The 20,964-nt window shown below is 38.8% G+C and overlaps 1 protein-coding gene and 1 long non-coding RNA gene across 5 annotated transcripts in view; one reads left to right on the top strand and one right to left on the bottom strand.

Annotated features, from left to right (window-relative positions):
* LOC127562235 (uncharacterized) overlaps positions 1-7,663 on the bottom strand; it is a 171,661-nt gene extending 163,998 nt beyond the window's left edge. Inside the window, exon 1 of the long non-coding RNA XR_007953638.1 lies at positions 7,316-7,663. This is a non-coding gene — a long non-coding RNA (uncharacterized LOC127562235). The remainder of the gene's footprint in view (positions 1-7,315) is intronic.
* The window catches only part of SGK1 (serum/glucocorticoid regulated kinase 1), a 155,233-nt gene extending 137,785 nt beyond the window's left edge, over positions 1-17,448 (top strand). Inside the window, exons 1-12 of one of the 4 annotated variants that reach the window (XM_051997794.1) lie at positions 7,996-8,164; positions 11,878-11,953; positions 12,333-12,408; positions 12,802-12,906; positions 13,002-13,085; positions 13,194-13,325; positions 13,597-13,709; positions 14,006-14,129; positions 14,506-14,601; positions 15,044-15,199; positions 15,334-15,423; positions 16,212-17,448. In XM_051997794.1, coding sequence (XP_051853754.1) covers positions 8,131-8,164; positions 11,878-11,953; positions 12,333-12,408; positions 12,802-12,906; positions 13,002-13,085; positions 13,194-13,325; positions 13,597-13,709; positions 14,006-14,129; positions 14,506-14,601; positions 15,044-15,199; positions 15,334-15,423; positions 16,212-16,379 — 1,254 coding nt within the window. In that variant the 5' untranslated portion in view covers positions 7,996-8,130 and the 3' untranslated portion in view covers positions 16,380-17,448. Of the gene's footprint in view, positions 1-7,995; positions 8,165-9,893; positions 10,270-11,571; positions 11,753-11,877; positions 11,954-12,332; positions 12,409-12,801; positions 12,907-13,001; positions 13,086-13,193; positions 13,326-13,596; positions 13,710-14,005; positions 14,130-14,505; positions 14,602-15,043; positions 15,200-15,333; positions 15,424-16,211 lie in introns of those variants that run through there. The other 3 variants (XM_051997795.1, XM_051997796.1, XM_051997793.1) reach the window with 3 other exon arrangements.
* Positions 17,449-20,964: the final 3,516 nt, after the last annotated feature.

Raw genomic sequence — 20,964 nt, 5'->3', positions numbered from 1 at the left:
AAAACTGAGAAAGGAAACAAAATGCAAGCAAACAACAATAGAAATAGTGAGAATGTTATATTGTGCTCCACAGTCCTCTCTGTGGGTGTAGATGGCTCTCTTCATCATTGAACAATTGGAACTGGCTTGAATCATCTCATTGTTGAAAAGAGCCACATTCATCAGAATTGATCATCATATAGTCCTGTTGTTGCCATATATAACGATCTCCTGGTTCTGCTCATTTCACTTAGCATCAGTTCATATAAGTCTAAAACTAACATTTCTAATATAATATTGAATAGTAATGGTGATAGTGGACAATCTTGTTTCATCCCTGATTTTACTGGGAATGGTTCTAGTTTATCCCTATTACATATAATGCTTGTTGATGGTTTTAAATAGATGCTACTCATCATTTTAAGGAAAATTCCATTTATTCCTATGCTTTCTAGTATTTTTAATAGGTGTTAGATTTTGTCAAATGCTTTTTCTGCATCTATTGAGATAATCGTATGATTTCTGTTAGTTTGTTTATTGATTGCACATGAATATTATGGAAAGAATAAGAAGATAGAAATAATCCAGTGTGGTGAGCTTTTTCTTCTCAAAACGCAACCAGGTGATAAAAGTTCAGATCTTTTATTATCTCCAATATAGCCCGGTTAGCTTAGAGGCCTATCTCTCTGCTTGGTTCCAAGAGCTCTTGCCGCTTTGTCCTTTGCTTCTGCCTCTGCTTTCTTCAGCCTCCAGAGCCAGTACCAAGTTGAATCTGTCTTGCCTTGAAGAGAGGGCTTCTGGCGTAATTCTGCTGAAATCCCGACTTGTAGCTTCTTCACTCTGAAGAACTTCTTTGACTGGCCCATTGGCCTATTTATGCTCCTTCCAGAGAGAGGGATTATGGGTTTTCTCCCATAGTGCTCTCTGGCCCAAAGAGCTTCAAGGGAGGTATGAACTCATTGAACTCCAATGAGTAAAGGTGTGAACACAAGCCTTGTATTAATTCTACTTAGATCAACTCTAATTAGTTAGCAGTTAGTAAGGATTCCAACAATCCAGGTTTGAGATTGACAAAGTATGAAAGATGATAGGTGAAGAGAACAAGATTCAAGTATAAAAGATTGTGTATAGTTAAAGTGGTTCAAAGAGCTAAAATTAGAAAGAAAGAACAGTGTAATCAGAAGAAGGATGATAGATTTGGATAATACTGAGAGATAAAAAGATTGGAGGTCATAGTGAGAACAAAGATTATATTTAGGAAAAGTAATACAAGATGAAAAATAAAAAGATGATGATCAGATTAAGAAAATCCAGAGTTGTTGCATGTGGAAGAATATTGTGGATGATGTCCAAATCAAAGGTACAAATATTCCCTGTAAGAAATCAAAGTTGAGTGGAAAGATAGGTAATTGAAATTGAATAGATTTAGGAACTGAGAAGTTAGTATATTTGAGGAAACATTAACATATATTGAAGGCCCTTAGAATGAAGGAAAGAAATGGAATGCAGAAAATTGACTCAGACCAGAAGATAATGGCTACCAGAATCTGGAATGAGTGACAATTTTTTTTAAGGCAATTGGGATTAATCTGAAGTAATATTTGAACTCAAGTCCTCTTGAATTTAAGGCCAGCGCTCTATCCATAGCACCATCTAGCTGCCCCTGAGTGATAAATTTAGATTGAATGAAGTTCAAAAAGGAAATTTGTGATGAGAGGAAACAAAAAGTCTGAAAGAAACAATGAGGAAAATTGGGGTATGTGTACAGGCAGAGTTAATTTACAAGTGAAGTTTCCTGATGAAGGTAGCTGATTATAAGTTTAAAGTTCCATGATTTGTTTTGCCATAATCCTCAATTACTTGCCCTGCCCTGTTGTGAATTGAGGCAAATCTCTTGGTGTTCTTGCCCTAGATCAGTTTCCAGTTGGGAAGCTTAAGGAGGGGAGGAAGCAGGAGGCAGTTTGTCCCAATCTGAAAGCCCCTGGTGCTGGGTCAGGAACCCTTCTTTCGAGAAGCTAAGTCTAGTTAGAAGTTCAAATTTTGTATATAACTTCTCTCCCCAATGCTGATTAGTACTTACAGCAGTCACTGGCTCCAGCCACACTTCACTTCATTCTCAGGCCATCTATAAAACCATCTTGCTGCTTTTCCAGTACTACCCTCCTCTCCTGGTTTGGAATCAACTCTGTCGTTTCTGGAAAGATGGTAGCAATCTATTCCCATTCATGATCCCCATAAATTTCCAACCCAAAATATTCCTTCCTAATCATCTCTCCACGATGATAATGAGTTAGCATTTACATAATGCTATAAAAGTCAAAAAGTACTTAAGTATGGTATCTCATTTGATCCTCAAAACAGAGCCCTGAAGTAGATGCTATTATTATGTCCATTTTACAGATGATGAAACTGAGTTTGAAAGGTTAAATTATTTGCCCAGGGTCACACAGCTAGTAAAGAGAGACTGAAAAAAGTGATTTGCACAGATCACACATCTAATAAATATCTGAAGTAAGACTTACCAGGACATCCTAACTCTAAGGTCAGCTCTATGTACTGTACCACCCAGTTGCTATAAGACTGTGACCTCCTTGAGGGCAGGAACTATCTTTACTTTTTAAATTTGTAGCCCCAGGGTTTATAGTGTTTAAGCATTTAATACTTTTTTTTTTTACATTTATTCATCATTCCAAAATGACTTAGATACTTCTACCCTGTGAAATAAGCATACTCATGATCGCTCTAATTCACTATGCCAAGGAAATTTTTAAAATCTCATTAATTATTCAGATTTAAGTCTACCTGAAAATGTTTTGGGATTACATCCAAAGTGGCCATAAGTAGAATTTTTTTTTCCTTCAATTTCATCTGTGATCTTATCTTTGAGCTACTTTTTCCAAGATTATAGAGCGAAGCCTGCTTAGGATTGCTCACCTGTACAATTCTTGCTTGGGTCCTTCTGTAAATCCTCCATAGAATTCAGACTAAAGGCCTTCTTTTAATTTGCTCTGGGTACCAGAGATACATTTAGAGCTCTAAGTCTTACTCTTACTACATGACAATTCTCCTTTCTAACAAGCTCCTTAGAGAAGATAGGCCACAAATACCCCAACATCCTATTTGGATAACAAAACCAGTGAATTTCTCTGACAGGGCAGAGTCAGATAAACAAAAGTATCTTCTCTCCACCCAATGTTGCTTGCCTAAGATGGGGAGGAGTGGGAATTATATTTGTTCATGGGCTCTGATGAGCCTTTAGAGTCTTAGGAATTTTGAATGATCTGGGAAACAAAGACTAATCTATAATCTCTATCCATATTCAACATTGAAGGCTTATGTGAAAGTTGGGGACTTTATTATTCACAATTGGGAAAACAATACTTGAACCATATCTAAACTTTATAAGGGATTCCTGTGGAGGCAAACTCTGGATTAGAACTAGAGATAAAGAGAGAACTGATTCTTTTGAGTTCAGCCCTCAAGATGTGAGCCAAACATATTTTGGGCCCTAAAGTATAAGCTACATATTCATTTGTCTTATATTTATTTAACAGTATACACACACATACACACACTCTCTCTCTCTCTCTCTCTCTCTCTCTCTCTCTCTCTCTCTCTCTCTCTTTCTCTCTCTACTCTCTCTTTCTCTCTCTCTCTCTCTCTCTCTCTCTCTCTCTCTCTCTCTCTCTCTCTCTCTCTTCTGCTAAAGTAAACTATAAATCCCTTGAAGACAGGAACTGACTTTTTTCTTTTCAACCCAAATTCATGGCACAATGCCCAGCACATCTTAAGTACATACTAAATGCTTGTTGATTGACTATTGACCTACCCAAAGTTATAACTACACACAGGTCAACAGTATGAAGAGAAGAGGGTAAAAGGGAAAAAGAATAAGCATTTATATAGTACTTATTATGTGTTAATCACCTTTTTTATAGATAGATTCAATGGGGTGGGAGAGGGGAGAGAGGAGAAAGAGACTCCACTAGAAAGGATGCCATCCTGCTATAGAACAAAAAGCTGCTATCAGGGAGAGCAGGGAAAGGGCTCAGTTTCTTTTTTAACTAAGAATTTTTGCTAACTAAATGCATATAAACTCTCTTTTTTTATCTTCTGAAGAAGAGTATGGGTGCTATTGGTAAACAACTCTAAAATTGTGAGCTTTGGCATAAAATTTATTTTGAAACTATAGTTCTTTCCCTTCAGACTTCCTTTTGTTGGAGTCCAAGGGGACCCCAAAAGGTTGGGATTCCATACTGCTATTGCAAAGTGTTTCAAAAGAATTTGCAGGCTTGGACCCATCTCAAAGTCAAGGGGCAAAGTTTATAATAATAATTGTAATGCCAATTAAAAAGGGCTAAGTTCCAAAAGAAGTTAGCAAAGAACCAGAGGCAGGAAGATAACTTTATAGGAAAAATGGAAACTAGTTGCTTCATGTCACTGATCTGTTAATTTTATGACTTAGAGGTGGACTTGAGGAGTGGTCTGGTTCTGACTTTGCGCACAGGTGCAGTGTCCATAATTCTCTGGACAGAGGTATGTTTTTAGGCCTGAAACATTACTAAGTCAAGTAGTAGACACCCAACTTTATTCTACACCTGAGTCAACTTTAAGCATCTCGTTATTATTGCTCATTGGTCTCAGAAACTCTGTTATCATTGACCAACAGAATATTATCTGACAACCAACAATATTCACAGCCATAGCATCCTGGTCATATAGGGTCAGCTGGGACAGGATTACCTAAGGGAAGAAATATATCATATCTAACTACATCACTCCCAAGGCCAGGTGCTTCAGGGACACTGCTATATTTTCCCTGGAAGCTGCATACATCATTTTCTCAATCATACATTTACTGGGTTTCTTTTGTGTATCTTCTCTGCTTAAGTCACTGTTGAGAACACATTGTACCTTACATGTGCCCAGCATGTTAGTCCATTGCCCTTTGGGTCACCTGTTATTTTAATTCTTTAGACATGACATTCTATAATTTATAGCTATGGAACAACTTCATTAGAAGAACATTGGTGTAAAAGATTTTTTCTTTTTGCATGTGTCAGGGAATAATTTGGGATTTTTGGAAGTACTATCCAGTTTTCCAAGTGTATTCTAGTCAGCTCCCTTTTTTCTTTTCAATTTTGGACCCTGTTCACTGTCTGTCTTCCATGCCTGTACAAGATTAGTGGACTAACTCAATAGGCTATTTATTTCATTGCATGTCATAGTCCAAATAATAGCCATTTTTCATTCACTTGATTTTTCTTGTGAGGATTGCTAAGGCAATTCCTTTTTTAGTGGTTGTGAATCTTATTAGAGAAGCTCTGTAGTTTTATGGGGCTTGATGGGAATAGGACCATATCATCCACAAACAAAAGCAATTAGACGTATTCACCATCCATGGAAAATCCCTCTTCCATTTGAACTTGTACACAAAGTATATTCTCCTTGGATGGTTTTTTGACAAGTATACAATTCTTTGCTTTATACCTTGAAATCTAAGTATATCTGGGCCTATATTTAACATGGAATCTTTTGTGATCTTAACAAACTCTCAACAATTCACATATTAGAAATAATGTATTTTTATGCATCTTAATAACTTAGCCATAAATGCTCTTCCTCAAGTCAATTACTTTGCCACATTTTAATTTTCTTCATTGTTTCTTTCTATAATGGTATAAATATATAATAATAATCAGTACAACACTTACATGTATTCTAAGGATATTTACTTAACCATATCATCTTTGTTACTGACTTGTCCTTAGTTGTCCAGGATAAACTGATTTGTTAACTTACTTTAACATGAACTATATTGATTATATCTATAGCGGTTGTTGAACTGGAATCTTTCCAAAGGAATGTGGTTAAGCCCCTATTGCCTTCCTATCCTAAAAAAAAGTAGGAAGTTTCCAGTACAAAGTGAAGTCTTTGAGAAGGTATGCAGTTCTCTTATTCACTTTTTGCCAGACTAATATCTCTTTGGCAGAGCCTTTCTAGGAAATATAACACCTTTGCCTCTGCACTCTCAAGTCAATCCTTCCCATTCCTTCCCAATCCTCCCCAGTACTCATTGATTCCTATCTTGAGGGTTCCAGCCCTCTCTCAGTGACCAACACACTATTACCATCTCCCTGTTGCCTTTTCCCAAGTATCTGAAGTAAACTGTCCAGAGAAGAGGTTGTCTACAGCCGTCGGGGATTATGTTCTTTCCAAGTGCGTCCCAACTGAATTTACCCTGGGCTCTATAACTTCCTGTTTATGACTGCTTTTTGTTGGCACTTCTTCCCTTTTGACTAGAAAAAAGAAGTTCAACTGGGGAGTTTTGAAGGAATACCGGTATATAAGGTATTGATCCTGATCTCATGGAGTTTGCTATTTAATATGGGAATTTCTGTTTCCCTCAGTTGTTGGTGTTATCCCCTTTCCCCCATAACTATTATTTAATTTGTAGATATCTTGTTTTTATGAATATGCTGTATCCTCCAATGAATATAAAGTCAGGGATCTGACTTTTGTTTCACTTTTATATTGGTTTCCCCAGTATTTGGCACGTAGTCTACCAAGAAGCAAGGACTCAATAAGAGCTTATTGATTAAATGGAACTTAAAATTTACAGCCTACAAAGTTGCCAGAAGAGTTTTATCCTTTATTTTGAGGGAAAATAAACTGTGTTTGAATTGGGGAAGGGAAAAAAATTCTAAGTTAACAAAAACACAATAGAAAAGATTCCTCCACGCATTTGTTCTAACTTTATTCAGTGGCAGATCATTATCATTTGGGTTTTTTGAATTCTCCTCTACAACAAGCTGATTTTTATCCGGAAGGTACAGGGATATGAGTGATATATGTGAGGCAGACACAAGGCATTCTTTAAAGCCACTGCCTATTTTCTTTGCAGGACAGAAGGTCCAGCTTGAGCGAACCTTTGGAAATAACTGCGTTTGCCGGGAGGAGGGGAAAATAGCATTAAGAACAGCTAAAAGATTATAGAGCTATATCCCTTACGGAGAGTAAGAGCGCCCTCTAGGATTCATTTGGCAAATACATTTGTTGAATCAAAACTGGTCATTTCTCGGAGGGATTAAGACGAAAAGAGCTACATAAGTAGGGTACTTCCTAGTCTTACAATGCGACTGTATCTGGAGAAAAGGACTGGGGTAGAGAAGGGAAGGAAATGTGGGCTTAGCAGTTAAAATGCAGATACAAAACCAATCCAAAGCCTACACAATAGACACACGCGTGCCCACGAGATTCAGGCAGCTGTCTCCATACCCCATCCATTTCCCTCCCTCCCCCCCACCCCCCAACATACACATACACACACTCTCACCAGCAGCAACTACAGCCTTCAGGCATCTGTCATTTTCCGGTTCGGAAGACTTTAATAGGTTGCGGGGACAGGACTGGGGGGCGCCTGCTCCACCCCTCAGGTATCCGGTTGAAAGAAAAACCAGTCTCAACAACTTGGACTCCCTCTGTTAAGAGATAAGTGTAGTCAGCCCATCTGTCTCCAGCTTTGGAACTTTAAAAAGGGAGTGGGGCAGGGGACAAATCCATCAAACTTTCTTTTTCTGTCCCAGCCACAAATAGTAGCCTGTGTGTCCCCTCCCCCACCTGCAGCATCTCTTGAAAGTACTTTAACCTCGATCCCCCCAACCCTCACCTATCCCTCTTAACACACACACACACACACACACACACACACACACACACATCACTCGACTGTGTTCCTTTGAGAGAGTGAGAATACACCATGTGTCTATGTTTTGAATTCTTTCTAGGCTGATTTGTGATGGTAATTAGAACCAAGGGTGTCATTTCTTGCATGTTTTGCAGGAGTGTAATAAACCTGGTACGTCGATGACTCTAATTTTCAGGGTGATGTTACAATGAGGGAGGGAGTACAGGAGGAATGGCCCAGTGTTGAACTTTGCAGCCTGCTCCTTCTCCCATATGCAAATTGCCTTTAAATATGGGGTTCATAAACAGGGCAAAGAGTTGAACCTCTTCCTGTCTTATGGCTCTAGAGCCATAGAAGTCTGGAGGAAGGAGTCTTCTCTAGCCAAAACAGCAGCTCAATCCCAAACTACCAGAAAACAAATCCCTCATCCCACATCCCCCTTACATTCTGGTTCCTGGAAAAGAATGAAAGACGAAACAGTCAAATCTCCTTTAAAAGGTTAGTCTGCTTTTCTTACTCTACCTTTGGTATGGTCCTTCTCCTTTTGCCTCTGGGAAAAGAAAACCCTTTTGCATGTGGTTGGTTATCTGAGAATTTTACTAGTTGTTGATGGGAAGAGTAAAGGAGTTGTAGGAGAGGAGATGTATGGGGGGAAATCTGTGACTAAAATTTATTGGAGACAACACCAAGCATTTTTATTAAAGACAAAAGAACAGGTTGATATTTGAAAGAGGCTAGAACAAAATTTACTCTTTAAAGTATGACAATAAGGGGAGATGGAGCTGGGGATATTGAGTCCTGGTTGATTATGTGGAAGGAGAAGGAAATACATTCTATGTATTGAAGTATGAAAGATTAAGGAGTTTAAAAGTATGAAGAGTCAAAAGGTAAGGTGATTTGAGTTCTGTAAACCCATGCTATTGGGTTTAGAGTGACTCATGTTGAAACAAATTTCAGGCAGTAGGTATCTTTGTTGTTGTTTCTTTTCATAGGGCAGATTCAATCCATTTCCCAAGCCTGAGCTTCCAGGAGAGGTAAATTCAGGTGATTCTCCACTCTCCTCCCTCTCCTAGTTTAATGGAGTTGACACTAATTTAGTAAGCAGACCAGACTAGAGATCATATTAGGACAAATGAGGTGTTAAAGAAGTTCATTCCAGCATAAGAAAAGGGGAGGAGGGGAGGAGGGGGAACCCAAACCTTTCTTAACATTCTATTCCTGGTTTGACAGCTGATGTTTAGGAGTCTGTCAAACCCTGCATACAACTCAAAATTGGCTTCTGGTGGAGGGGTCACTGCAGGGCAATCTCTCCTGCCTGAACCAACAAGCCATCCAGCAAACAGATAGCATGGAAACATAAGATCATTAGCATCTTTTAAATTCTTCTCTTCTCTCCTCCCCCCTCGCCCCCCAGGTTTATGTTTTCCCAGTAGCCAACCAGTGTGCTGACTGGCTTTTTCCATTCACTTGGTACTTAGGTTGCTTACAAACCATTCCTAAATCTTAACAGGTTAGGTAAGCAGCAGGCAAACCTGCAGCATCTGTGCTTTGCAGAGCATTAAATTTCCCTGGTGCACCTTTCTTCTACCCTCCCCCTCCGGGATGAGAGGGAGTAAGCCACCCAGCTCTTCTATTAATATGCATTGAGCACTCTTCGAAGAAAGGACATCTATGAGATTAAAAAAAAAAAATTGTAAACTAATAAGAAAGCACCTGTCCCCTTCTCTCAAAGTAGTTGAGATCATTGTGGTAGGGATAGTGGCGAGGTAAGTAATCCCAAGCAAGTTTGATTTTACAGTAGGGTGCTTGGGTGCACATAAAAGCAAGGCATTGATTTGTAACCCGCAGTGCCCTGATTGGCCTGGAGATCTCAGGCAGGGTTAGGATAGGATAGCCTCAAATTCACATCTTTTATAATATGCCACCTCTTCACGTGTCCTTGGCATGGTCAACAATTAAAAAAAAAAAAAAAGCAAGAAAAGAAATGATATGCTCACGGACAGAATGTTCCCAGTGGCTTCTGGGGGGGAGGGGGGAAGTGAAATGCAGATTGTGCTTTTTTTTCCTTTGCAGACTTGAATTTTATTTCCGCCCCCTCCCCTACACATTCCTGACCTCTCCCTCCCCCTTCCTCCTTTCTTTCCTTCCTTCCTCCCTTCCTCCTCTTCCAAGTTCTGGGATTTTTCAGTCCCAGGTTTGGCCCAAAGCACAAAAAAGGCGTTTTCGGAAGCCGACTCGGGCCGGGGCTGTGCGGGTGCACAAGGGCCATTTGTTTGTTTTGGGACTTGGGGCAGGAAATCTTGCTCTGCCTGAGTCACGGCGGCTCCTTCAAGGAAACGTCAGAGTTTGCTTATCACTCGGGGCTGCTGTGCGCTGAGCCGGCTGCTGTTCTTTGGTGCTGCCGCTCCTGCTGTTGCTGCAGCTGTTTCTGCCAGCCAGGGAACCAGAGTGGTTAGTGTTGAGCCCGCCGGGGGCAGGAGGATCCATGGGAGAGATGCAGGGAGCACTGACCAGGGCCCGGCTAGAGTCTTTGCTTAAGCCTCGCCACAAAAAGAGAGCTGAGGCTCAGAAAAGGAGCGAGTCTTTCCTGCTGACCGGACTTGGTAAGGGAGCCACTGCCGGCGTCTGGGGTTGGGACTTCAGCTTGGTCTTTTTCCTTCTTTGCCCACTAGTTGCTTCGCTGCTGACTAAATTGAATTTTTGCCAGGACCCGATACTTGAGCAAGGAAGCAAGGGTCCATGCGGGCATTTGGCTAAAATCTCAGCCCTTCCTGACCCGGCTCCTGTCCTGAAGTGTTGGGCGGAGAATGCCTTTTTAGGTGTTGACCTAAGGTTAGGGAAGAACGGGGGTTGGGGGAGACTCAGAAAATGCATTAAACTCTCCTGCCTCCTCTCATTTTCAGTAGTTTTCCTCAGTGTGGGTATGCCTGGTATGGAAATCCCTTTCTGTGAGTGCAAGATCAGCAACTAGTCTGTAGTTTGGTCTGAGTTGCCTGGGAAAACTGAATTTAATTGACTTGTTTCCTAATAAATCTGTAACATGTCAGGGAAAGGCGTTAAATCCATACTTTCTTGTTTCTAAATTCAACTGTAAATTGACTACGCCAGGTTGCTCGAGCTCCAATCTCCAAAGGTACATAGCTCCCTGTGTGAGTGTGCGTACAGTAATAATTGCATGTTTAAAAAGATAGGGTCTCCAGGATATCCTGTAGCAACGCAAAAGTTGCTGGAGAACCTGAATTGAGTTGAAAAAAAAAAAATAAGGCTACATGAATAAAATACCACTTCACGAGTATAAAATGTCTATGATGCTTCAACTCTGATTTCCTTTTGGAACTAATGGAATAAATGAAAGATGGAAAATTACCCCAGTCCAGCCCTCCTTTCCTCCTCCCGCCCCTTCCTTGCGGTCCGGTTTTCGCCTCCTCCTCCGGGGAGCGGGGGGGAGCAGATTCGGAGCAGATAAGCCTAACCACCTAGAACAGTTGTGCCTTCCGGGCAGTATTCTTGAGCTTTTGCCCCCGAGCGTCTCCCTTTCTTTCCGGGTTCTGGTTCTGCTCGCAGCACCCAGCTACCTCGCGCCTTTAGCGAATGTGGAAGAGATGCAGCACTCTCTGGTTCTGTTCTCTCTGCTTTAGCTCTGCACACTGCCGTGGCTGCTGCCCAGTCATCGGCTTCCTTAACCTAGACCCTCTTGCCTTGCGCCCCGGGAGTTGACCCGACAAGGGGGAGGGGGCAGACTAAAGACTTAGGGCCGGGCACCAGCTGGACTCACTGGGCAGGGTTCCGCGCGCCCGCCTAGGTAACTGAGCCGAGGCCGGCCGCTCGGCCTCTCCCTCATTGTTCGTGGTGGCTCCGCCCCTTCCCGGGTGGAGCTGTCTATATAAGAGCCTCTGGGGAGGGAGCTGAGCAGAAGTACTTTAAGTAGTGCTCAAACATAGTCTTGGCTACTCAGCTCTGGACTTACTCATTCAGCGGCTGTTTCCTCTGCTCCTTAACTGCGAGCCGAGATGACGGTGAAAACCGATGCTTCTGGAGCTACGCTCACTTACTCAAAAATGAGGGGCATGGTAGCAATCCTTATTGGTGAGTGTTAGAGAAATGAATTGTTTTATTCTAGGTTTGATGAGCATTAGGTAGTTGTATTTTAAAATTGTCTATCGTGTATTTTAAAATCTTATTTAAATGCCTTTTTCTCCTCTGTTTTGCAGCTTTCATGAAACAGAGGAGGATGGGGCTGAATGATTTTATTCAGAAGATTGCCAGCAACTCATATACTTGCAAACAGTAAGTATTTGCAGCTTGGAGAAATTAAATTTAACGGGTTCTACTTAAGTTTTTCTGGGAGTAATACTACAGACTTCCTGTAAAAGAAAGGTTTTTGTTCTTTTTAAATGTAATGTTTATTTAAAAAAAATTTTTTTCCAATACTCCAAGGTTTTGGATTAAATTTTAACAGTTATATAATTCAGGACTTGTCTCTAAATCCAAAACATGTAATATGATTAATTAAAGAATTTACTCTTTTAAATCTGGAAATGTGGTTGGGTATTTTCCATTTAAGTTATTTCATAATCTTAGAAAATACTAAGCCATTCACTTTAGTGTATGAAGTGTGCCCCCTAGTGGAGTTTCTAATTTTTTTAATAACTTTTGCCCCCTACAGCCCTGAAGTTCAATCTATTTTGAAAATTTCTCAACCTCAAGAACCTGAGCTTATGAATGCCAATCCTTCTCCTCCGGTAAGCATTTTTATTTATGATGTATCTTCAGGAGAAAATTATAAATGAGTCAAGAATAGAGTCCTCCTACATTAATGTTTAAAAATAGCATTTCTGGAAATTAGCCTAAAGACAAGAATGCCTCATTAGTTCATCCCATAACAAGGTGATAGTATTGAGTCTGTGGTCTTTAAAAAAAAAAAAAAAAATTGAGGCATTTTATGACTGGTTCACCGAAAGTCCTTGTATGCCTTTGCTGAAATTTGCTTAATAAGGACTTTGAGTTTAAGATTAGCTTTCTGGCCACCCTGATTTAGTTCAATTTTGCTGACTCCATTTTGTTTTAAAAAATAGAATGTTTTAAGAAATATCAAACATGTTTTGAAATTTGTTTGTGTTTCTTTTTTCTCCTAGCCCAGTCCTTCCCAACAGATCAACCTTGGCCCATCATCCAATCCCCATGCAAAGCCATCAGACTTTCATTTCTTGAAAGTAATTGGAAAAGGCAGTTTTGGAAAGGTAAATTTTGCCTATTTACATCTATAATGGCCCTTTTGGGGGGATGGGGTAAGGTTTTAAAACATGGTACAAAGTTTTCTACTTTCTAATTTCAGGTTCTCCTTGCAAGACACAAGGCAGAGGAGCAATTCTATGCTGTCAAAGTTCTTCAGAAAAAAGCAATTCTGAAAAAGAAAGAGGTACAGTCAACTTTTTTTTCTTTAGTGGTGGAGGTGCCAGCATGTACTGACATTCTTTGTACCTTTAAGAACATCACCGTTAAATATTATCCTTTTTTTTTTCCCTAGGAAAAACACATCATGTCAGAGCGGAATGTCCTTCTGAAGAATGTCAAACATCCTTTCCTAGTTGGACTACATTTCTCCTTCCAGACTGCAGATAAACTCTACTTTGTTCTAGACTACATCAATGGTGGAGAGGTGAGTGATAAAGAAATCTTTAGAAAGAGAGAGTGGAGGTTGTATATACAATATACAGTCTCATTTGGGGGAAAAATTTTAAAAGACAATTGAGGGGAGAAATTAGCCAAGATTAGTATCCCCCTTCAATCTGGCATATTTCAAACCTAGTGCATCATTAGGACATTTCCTGCCATTGTCCTCCTTGGCCATAGATGTCAAATCTGATTAAATGCATTGTTAACAGGCTTTGTCAGCAGGCGCCTAACTGTGTTTTCTCTGTCTCCTACAGTTGTTTTATCATCTCCAGAGAGAGCGATGCTTCCTGGAACCCCGGGCTCGATTTTATGCTGCTGAAATTGCCAGTGCCCTGGGTTACCTGCATTCCCTGAATATTGTTTATAGGTAAGCAAGATGCTCTTTATGCTCATACTATACCATGTGGTCTTTCTTAAGAATAAATTGTGCTATGGATATAAATAATAGATGACCTTTACATAATATGATTGTAATAAGGCCCCCTAGATCTTGCCTTAACTTCTTAATTATTAGGAGAACAGTATATTTTCCCAAGAACTTCTAAAGACTGCATTTATTTTTTGCTTTTTTTAAATCATAATTGTTATGAGTTTTAGATACCATATGATTTTATTGTGAAGCAAAACTAAAGCATGTTTGTCTCTCCATTTTATTTTTTTTAGGGATTTAAAGCCAGAGAATATTTTACTAGATTCCCAAGGGCATATTGTCCTGACAGACTTTGGACTCTGTAAAGAAAACATTGAACACAATGGCACTACATCCACCTTCTGCGGCACTCCTGAGGTAGGTGTTGTCTTGAATATAAACTCTTCATTTTAGGCCCTTCTTGAGAAATATCAAATTACAGGGGAAGATACTTGCCACAGGTGTTTTTCCTTATTCTACTTATGGCACACCTGAGAGGGATTGGTATTTCAATAAACATGTGGGAATTTGACAAATCTTTTTTTTTTCCTCAAAAGAGAATATTGGTAAAAAATTAAGTTTATTTAAGCCACTGGAAGGATCAGTGAAATTATAGTCTAAATCATAGCTGCACAAGGCAGAGGGCAGCAGTAAAGGAACAGGGATCATTCAATACTGAGGACTTTTTCTATGTCTTTTCCCAGGACATCATTTAAAATCTTTTTCTTCTTTTTTTTTTTTTTTTTTAAAACAGTATCTTGCCCCTGAAGTGCTTCACAAGCAGCCTTATGACAGAACAGTTGATTGGTGGTGCCTGGGAGCTGTCTTATATGAAATGCTCTATGGTCTGGTAAGTAGCTATTAAAAAATATAAAAGACCTTGAAGAGACCTTATTCTCCCCATCTTTCCCACTCTCTGGCAAGTGCTCTACTTAAATTAATCTATGCAAACACACTTCAGTCTGCCAAGAATATTTTGCCTTTATCTGGAAGGTCACTAGAGGTTGATAGCATACTGTGGTAAATTGGCAGCGTGTTTCACAAAATTTTGCCATTTTTGATTGCCTTTAGTTTTAGTTGTTTTTTTTTTTTTTTTTAATGAATCTCATATTTTAAATAGCCTAAATTTTTCTTTACTTTCTTCCCTTTGAGCACTGCCCCAAGTAGATGGCCTTTTAATTTTTTATTCAGTTAGCAGCTCACATTTTGACTACCCCCTCCTGTATTTTAAGTATTATATTGAACCCCACTATACTTTGAATTAAATATATTCCTTTTCTTTTTCCTTGTAGCCTCCTTTTTATAGTCGAAACACAGCTGAGATGTATGACAACATTTTGAACAAGCCACTCCAGTTGAAGCCAAATATTACAAATTCTGCAAGACACCTTCTCGAGGGTCTACTCCAGAAAGATAGGACAAAAAGGCTTGGTGCCAAGGATGACTTTGTAAGTAAAAATATTGCAGTTTCTAGTAGGGCTTGGGGGGTGAGAAAATGCTTGGGAAGAACACTAAATACTAGACCATCCCACCTTGATTGAGTTAGGCTTGTCTAAATGAATCTTGTGTTTCTTCTCAACAGATGGAGATTAAGAATCATATCTTCTTCTCCCTTATTAACTGGGATGATCTCATTAATAAGAAGATTACTCCCCCTTTTAACCCAAATGTGGTAAGTATCACTTCTAAGTATAGTTAGCCCCTCAAAGGACATTTCTTTCTTTAGCCTGAGCTTGGTCAGAGGGAACCAGTATGACTCAAAAGGACTTAAAATAGTTTTTCTAACTAGAAAATGGGATAAACTTTGATCAAAGGAAGTGATTCTTTCCTTTCCATTCCTTCCCGATCTTCATTCACTGTTAGCCACATAGTAAAGGGCAAAATGGTCAAGAGAGCAATCTATATCTTTACCATTTTAGAACAAAAGCAGTGGCCTTGTAGCTTTGGCAAGTCATTTGACCCATGCCTCTTGGGTGGTAACAGCTTTACTTAAACCTGCCTTGTAATCATCTCTAAAATGTGAAAGAATATTAAGCACAATCCATCTGTCTGGAGCTAATTTCAGAAATGATTAGTTGAAACAGATCACAGATGTAGGGCTGGAAGAAACTTTAAAGATCATTTAGTCTAGTTGTTGTTGTAAAGAAAAAAAATAAAGTTAAGAGTATAGACATTTGAAATGACTTGTCAAAAGGTCCCTCAGGTTTTAAGTGGAAGGGGCAGATTTGTCTTTGGGCTCCATGTTCAGCATATTTTCCCTTGCCTCTTAGGAGATTGTAGTAGGCTTTGTGCTCGGGACTTACAAGTCCCAAGATGACCAAGGAAAACATAATAAAATATCTAACATGTCCAAATTGGGCCCAGGTTCTAAATTTCCAACAAATGCATGAATGGCTTTTAATGTCCTTGGGGTCTTCTATTGCCTTAAACCCAACTCATGTTTCACTTTACTTTCACTAGAGCGGACCCAGTGATCTTCGGCATTTTGATCCTGAGTTTACAGAAGAACCTGTTCCAAACTCCATTGGCAAATCCCCAGATAGCATCCTGATCACTGCCAGCGTTAAGGAAGCTGCAGAAGCCTTCCTGGGTTTCTCCTATGCACCGCCTGTGGATTCTTTCCTCTGAACATTCTTGGACTGATTTTGAGAGAGAAGTTCTGAGATGGTTTTTTTGTGTGTATTTCATTTAGTTTAGCCCTTTAGCTGAACTGCCAGCTGACCAGACATCTTTAAAAAAAAAAAATTTGCACATCTCTGGAAGCTTGGCAACTGTAATTTCAACTACACTGTTGACTGAAAGCTTTTGAAGAGCACATACTCCTCCTTTCAGTGAGCTCACAAGCTTTTTGTTTTCTTATTCTCCCCCTCCAAAGTGGTGCTATCTCTTTGAAACAAGTGTGATATTGCTATCACGGATAGCCAGTTTTTGTAGGAAAGAAGATGGAGTTTGGAAAACAATCTTGTGAAGATCTGTATGGGCTATGATAATAGACTTTATGAAATGTGCCTTTATCTGATAAGGTCCTTGTTGGCTCCAAAGCTTTTTCTTTTTTTATTTCAGAATGTTTTGACTTTAAATCTTGTTTTTTCCCCCCTTGTGGGTTTACTATGTGAACAATGGTGTGTATGTGTGCGGTATCTTACTACAGATGGATTTAGTTATAAGCATCAATGTGACACTTGCAGGGCACTACAATGTGGGACATTGTTTGATTCTTCCATATTTGGAAGATAAATTTATGTGTAGATTTGTTTCTTTTTTTGTAAGATATATATATATATAGTTAATAACTAAAATTTATTGAAAATGGTCTTGCAATGACTTGGACCCAGATGCTTGAAGAAAGCATTGCTGCTACAAATATTTCTATTTTTAGAAAGGGTTTTTATGGACCAATGCCCCAGTTGCAGTCGGTCAAAGCTGTTGGTTTGTTTCATTGTTTGTTTTAAAATGTCACCTGTAAAATGGGCATTATTTATGGTTTTTGTTGTATGTATTGTATAAAGAAAAGGTCTGTACAATGTATTATGACACTAGCTGTATATTTAAACTTACAGACTTACATGTAATGTATACCATCATTGTAACGTACCGTGATTAACATGGTTATACTATGTACAACCCTTTTCCCCCTGCCACACAACTTTTTGTGTGTGTGCAATTGGTTTGCAGTAAAATCTTTAAAAATATATAATCTGTGTTGTGTATGTATTTTATAATGTTTCTTCAAAGTCTTCATAGTGGACTGATGTTAAATTGAGTTAAATGTGGTCTTGCTAGCCCCATATACTGTTGGCAGGAAGGGTCTCAAGGAGTATTATGTGGAAGAAGAAAACTGAAAGATTGAGTATAGACTAGCCACTCTTAGCTATTCCTGGCTCCCTCATATATTTATTTGTAGCAGACCTTACTCTTTGGTGGGGGATGTGGTAGAGTTCCACAAGTATATTACTTGCTGTTCCTTCTTATTTGTCCTGTTTTTGTTTTTGTTTTTAACCTTAATCAAGGTGTGGCTCATGTCCTTGGCCTTAAGTAATATGCAATTACAACAGACTAATATTTGCAAAGGATGAAAACCTTCAGTTACTGGTTGGAAATCTGAAATTTGTAATAACCTAAAGAAGTCAGTGATTTTAGTTATAAATAGTGCCAAATAAAGGGAGTAAGAAAGGGGTTGGGACAAGTATAGAACCATGAAAGACCACAGGAATACATAAACACATAAATGGCAACATAAAATGTAAAGATTGCTTACCACCTGAATGAGTACTTGAGGTGGCTGAATGAATATTTATTTATGAAAATGGGATGCAAAAGAGTAAGGGTGGGGACATTTGAAAATGGAAATATTCCCAGAAATCTGAGCTGGAAAGACTTCTTATTTCTTCACCCACTTAAGGGAAGTGTCACACCCAAATTTAATTCTAGTACTAGCTTGAGAAAGGTACCGCCCCAATTATTAGATAAATACCTTGGGTGACATTGAATTCTCTTGCAGAAAAAAAAAAAATTCATGTATACATGTGAAAGATAAAAGACCAGTGTCATTTCTCATCATACTATCTCATATCTAAAGTTTCTCATCAATATACAGAAGAGTTTGGCTTGGGAAATACTGTCTGGGGAACCAGGCCAGAGGATGAAACCAAAGGTGGTTGTAGAGTCATATCTGACTCTTTGTTGACCCATTTGAGGTTTTCTTAGCAAAGATACTGAATTGGCTTGCCATTGCCTTCTCCAGGACATTTTTACAGATGAAGAAACCAAGGCAAACAGAATCACACAAGTATTAAGTATTGGAACCATATTTGAGTCTTCCTGCCACTAGGCCTAGAATTCTACCTACTATGTCAGCCAGCTGCCTGGAGGGAACCAGATTAGAACGTAATTACAAGTCATGTACAGATTAGTGGCAGTTATTCTATATGGGTTTGACATTATTGAAGTAGATGACTTCCAAGATTACTTTCAATTGAAAATGTGAATCTGTCAATTTTACTTTGTTTATTTCTTTTCCTCTTTCTAACAATTGAAATTGAAGCCGTTAAAAAGATAAAAAGATACTTTTTTGTTTCCTTTTGTCTTTATATCACCTTCATTTCTAAATCTCTCTCCCCTTCCATTCTTGGCTATCTTTTATAACGAGATATTAGTCCCACTCATCTAGTCTAAGCTAGGTTTCCTTCCTTCTATGGTGAGATGAGAAAAGTTATTGTCTTGGATAATCTTCAACCTACTTTTTCTCCAAGTTCAACATCTGCTAATTTTTTGGCAAAAAATACAGACTGAAATGTATTCCTTCTGACCAAAGAGGATGGGTACTAGTGTAAAGTAGTGTAAAGTCAAGGGAGAATCAGGAGAGGGGGGAAAAAAAGCCTTGGTTAAGAATTTAGGAATCAAGTTTTGTTCTAGGCTGTAGGATATTGAAGGTCAGGTAAGGAGAGTGGGTGATTGATTACCTATGCTATCATTTGAAGGATACACAAAAGCCTTCACCTATCAGCCCGTGAGCTCCAAGAAGAATACCTTCCCAGGCCCTGCCAACAGGTGTATCCAGTCAAATGATAAGTATGTTGATCTGATAAAATGATATTCCATGGTTAGAGATTCATTCTTTTGATAGAGATTTGACTTTTGTTAAAATGAAAATATTCTATCACTGAACTTATCTAAATTGAGCTCTCCACTGTTAAGAGCTTTTTTTGAATTAGCTTCTCAAGTTCTTTTCAGTGTCTTAACTAAGAAAATTATTCTGATGGATATAATAGGTGAAATTTGATAAGAAATTGGAGGGTAAAGAGAAAAAAAAAAAAACAGAGCTGGGGTTGGAGGGATCACTAGCTTCTATGTGGTGCTGAGCAGGGTACTTCAATGAGGCTGTCCAGAGGGTAGAAATTTACATTTTTCATAATTTTGCCTATATGTAGTACAGGTACTGGTAAATGCTGAGGAAGGAGTCAAAAGATCATTTCCTACCCTTGAATTACAATTAGAGGCAGCTAACACCTGAACTTAGGATGATCTGAGTTTGAATTTGATACCAGATACTGGCAATGAGAGCTGGGACAACTCGTTTAGCCTATTTGCCTCAGTTTCACTATCTGTAAAATGGGGATAATAATGGCCTCTACCTCCCAGGCTTATTATAAGAATCAAATGAGATAATATTTACAAAAGTCTTTGCAAACTTTAAAATGCTACGAATACATAAATATATAAATGTAAAATGTATATATGCATGTATGTGTATATGTATTGTATGTGTGTGATATCTAGCCCACCTCCATAAACATTGTGCTAAGTAGCCCAGTCTCTAGTGAAGTGGTCTCTCCAACCCTTTGGCACTTATCCTGCTCCCCTTAGAGACAGAGTGATTTTGCCATTACACTAAAGGATTATTCAACTGCAAAGCCAAATTATCTCAATAGATCCTTTTTTCCCTTTTACCCATATATTCTAACTCTCCAACTAGGTAAATATACTCTGAATTTCTATCTGATCAGAACATTTCCAGGTCATCTTTTGTTTTTAAAAATAGTTAATCAACATACATTGTACAATGTCCAGGTGCTCTGCACTACTACACAGCCTTCCTTCCCATCCATCAAAGAACTGAAAGAGGAAACTCTTGGATTAGAGGAGGTAAAGAAGATGACCTCTGAGATTTTTTTCTGCTCTGGGCGTCTTTAGTTTTATGACTCTTGTCTTACTGGATATCTCCACTTGTAACAGAGGTTAAAAAAACAAATATTCTGCAATTAGTGTTTACCTAAACTAACTAGAAATGGAGGGATTTTATTTTTTTCTTTAAACCCAAGGTTTTTAAAGGTTTTTCCCCTTGTATGAATCTCATTAAATGATTGCTGATTTTTTTAAAAGTGATTTTAGGAAAATAATGACAGAAATTTCTTTGGTTGCATAGAACAAAGGAGTGACTTCGGAACTTTAGAAGCTTCAACAAGCATTTACTAATTGCCTTATTTTGTGCTACAATGGATAGTTGGGAATTTGGAAGATTCCTATTTATGAGCTCAAATCTGGCCTCAGTCAGGTTAGCTGTGTGACCCTGAGTCAGTCACTTAATTCTGCCTGCCTCAGTTTCATATATGTAAAGTAAATTGGAAAAGGAAATGCTAATCTCTCCAGTATTTTTTTTCCCAAGAAAACCCCAAATGGGATCATAAAGAGACAGGACTTAAAAACCAACTAA

Source organism: Antechinus flavipes, chromosome 4, assembly GCF_016432865.1.
Source record: "Antechinus flavipes isolate AdamAnt ecotype Samford, QLD, Australia chromosome 4, AdamAnt_v2, whole genome shotgun sequence".
Lineage (NCBI taxonomy): Eukaryota > Metazoa > Chordata > Mammalia > Dasyuromorphia > Dasyuridae > Antechinus > Antechinus flavipes.
The sequence above is the reverse complement of the archived record's forward strand: the minus strand, read 5'-3'. Positions and strand labels throughout refer to the sequence as shown.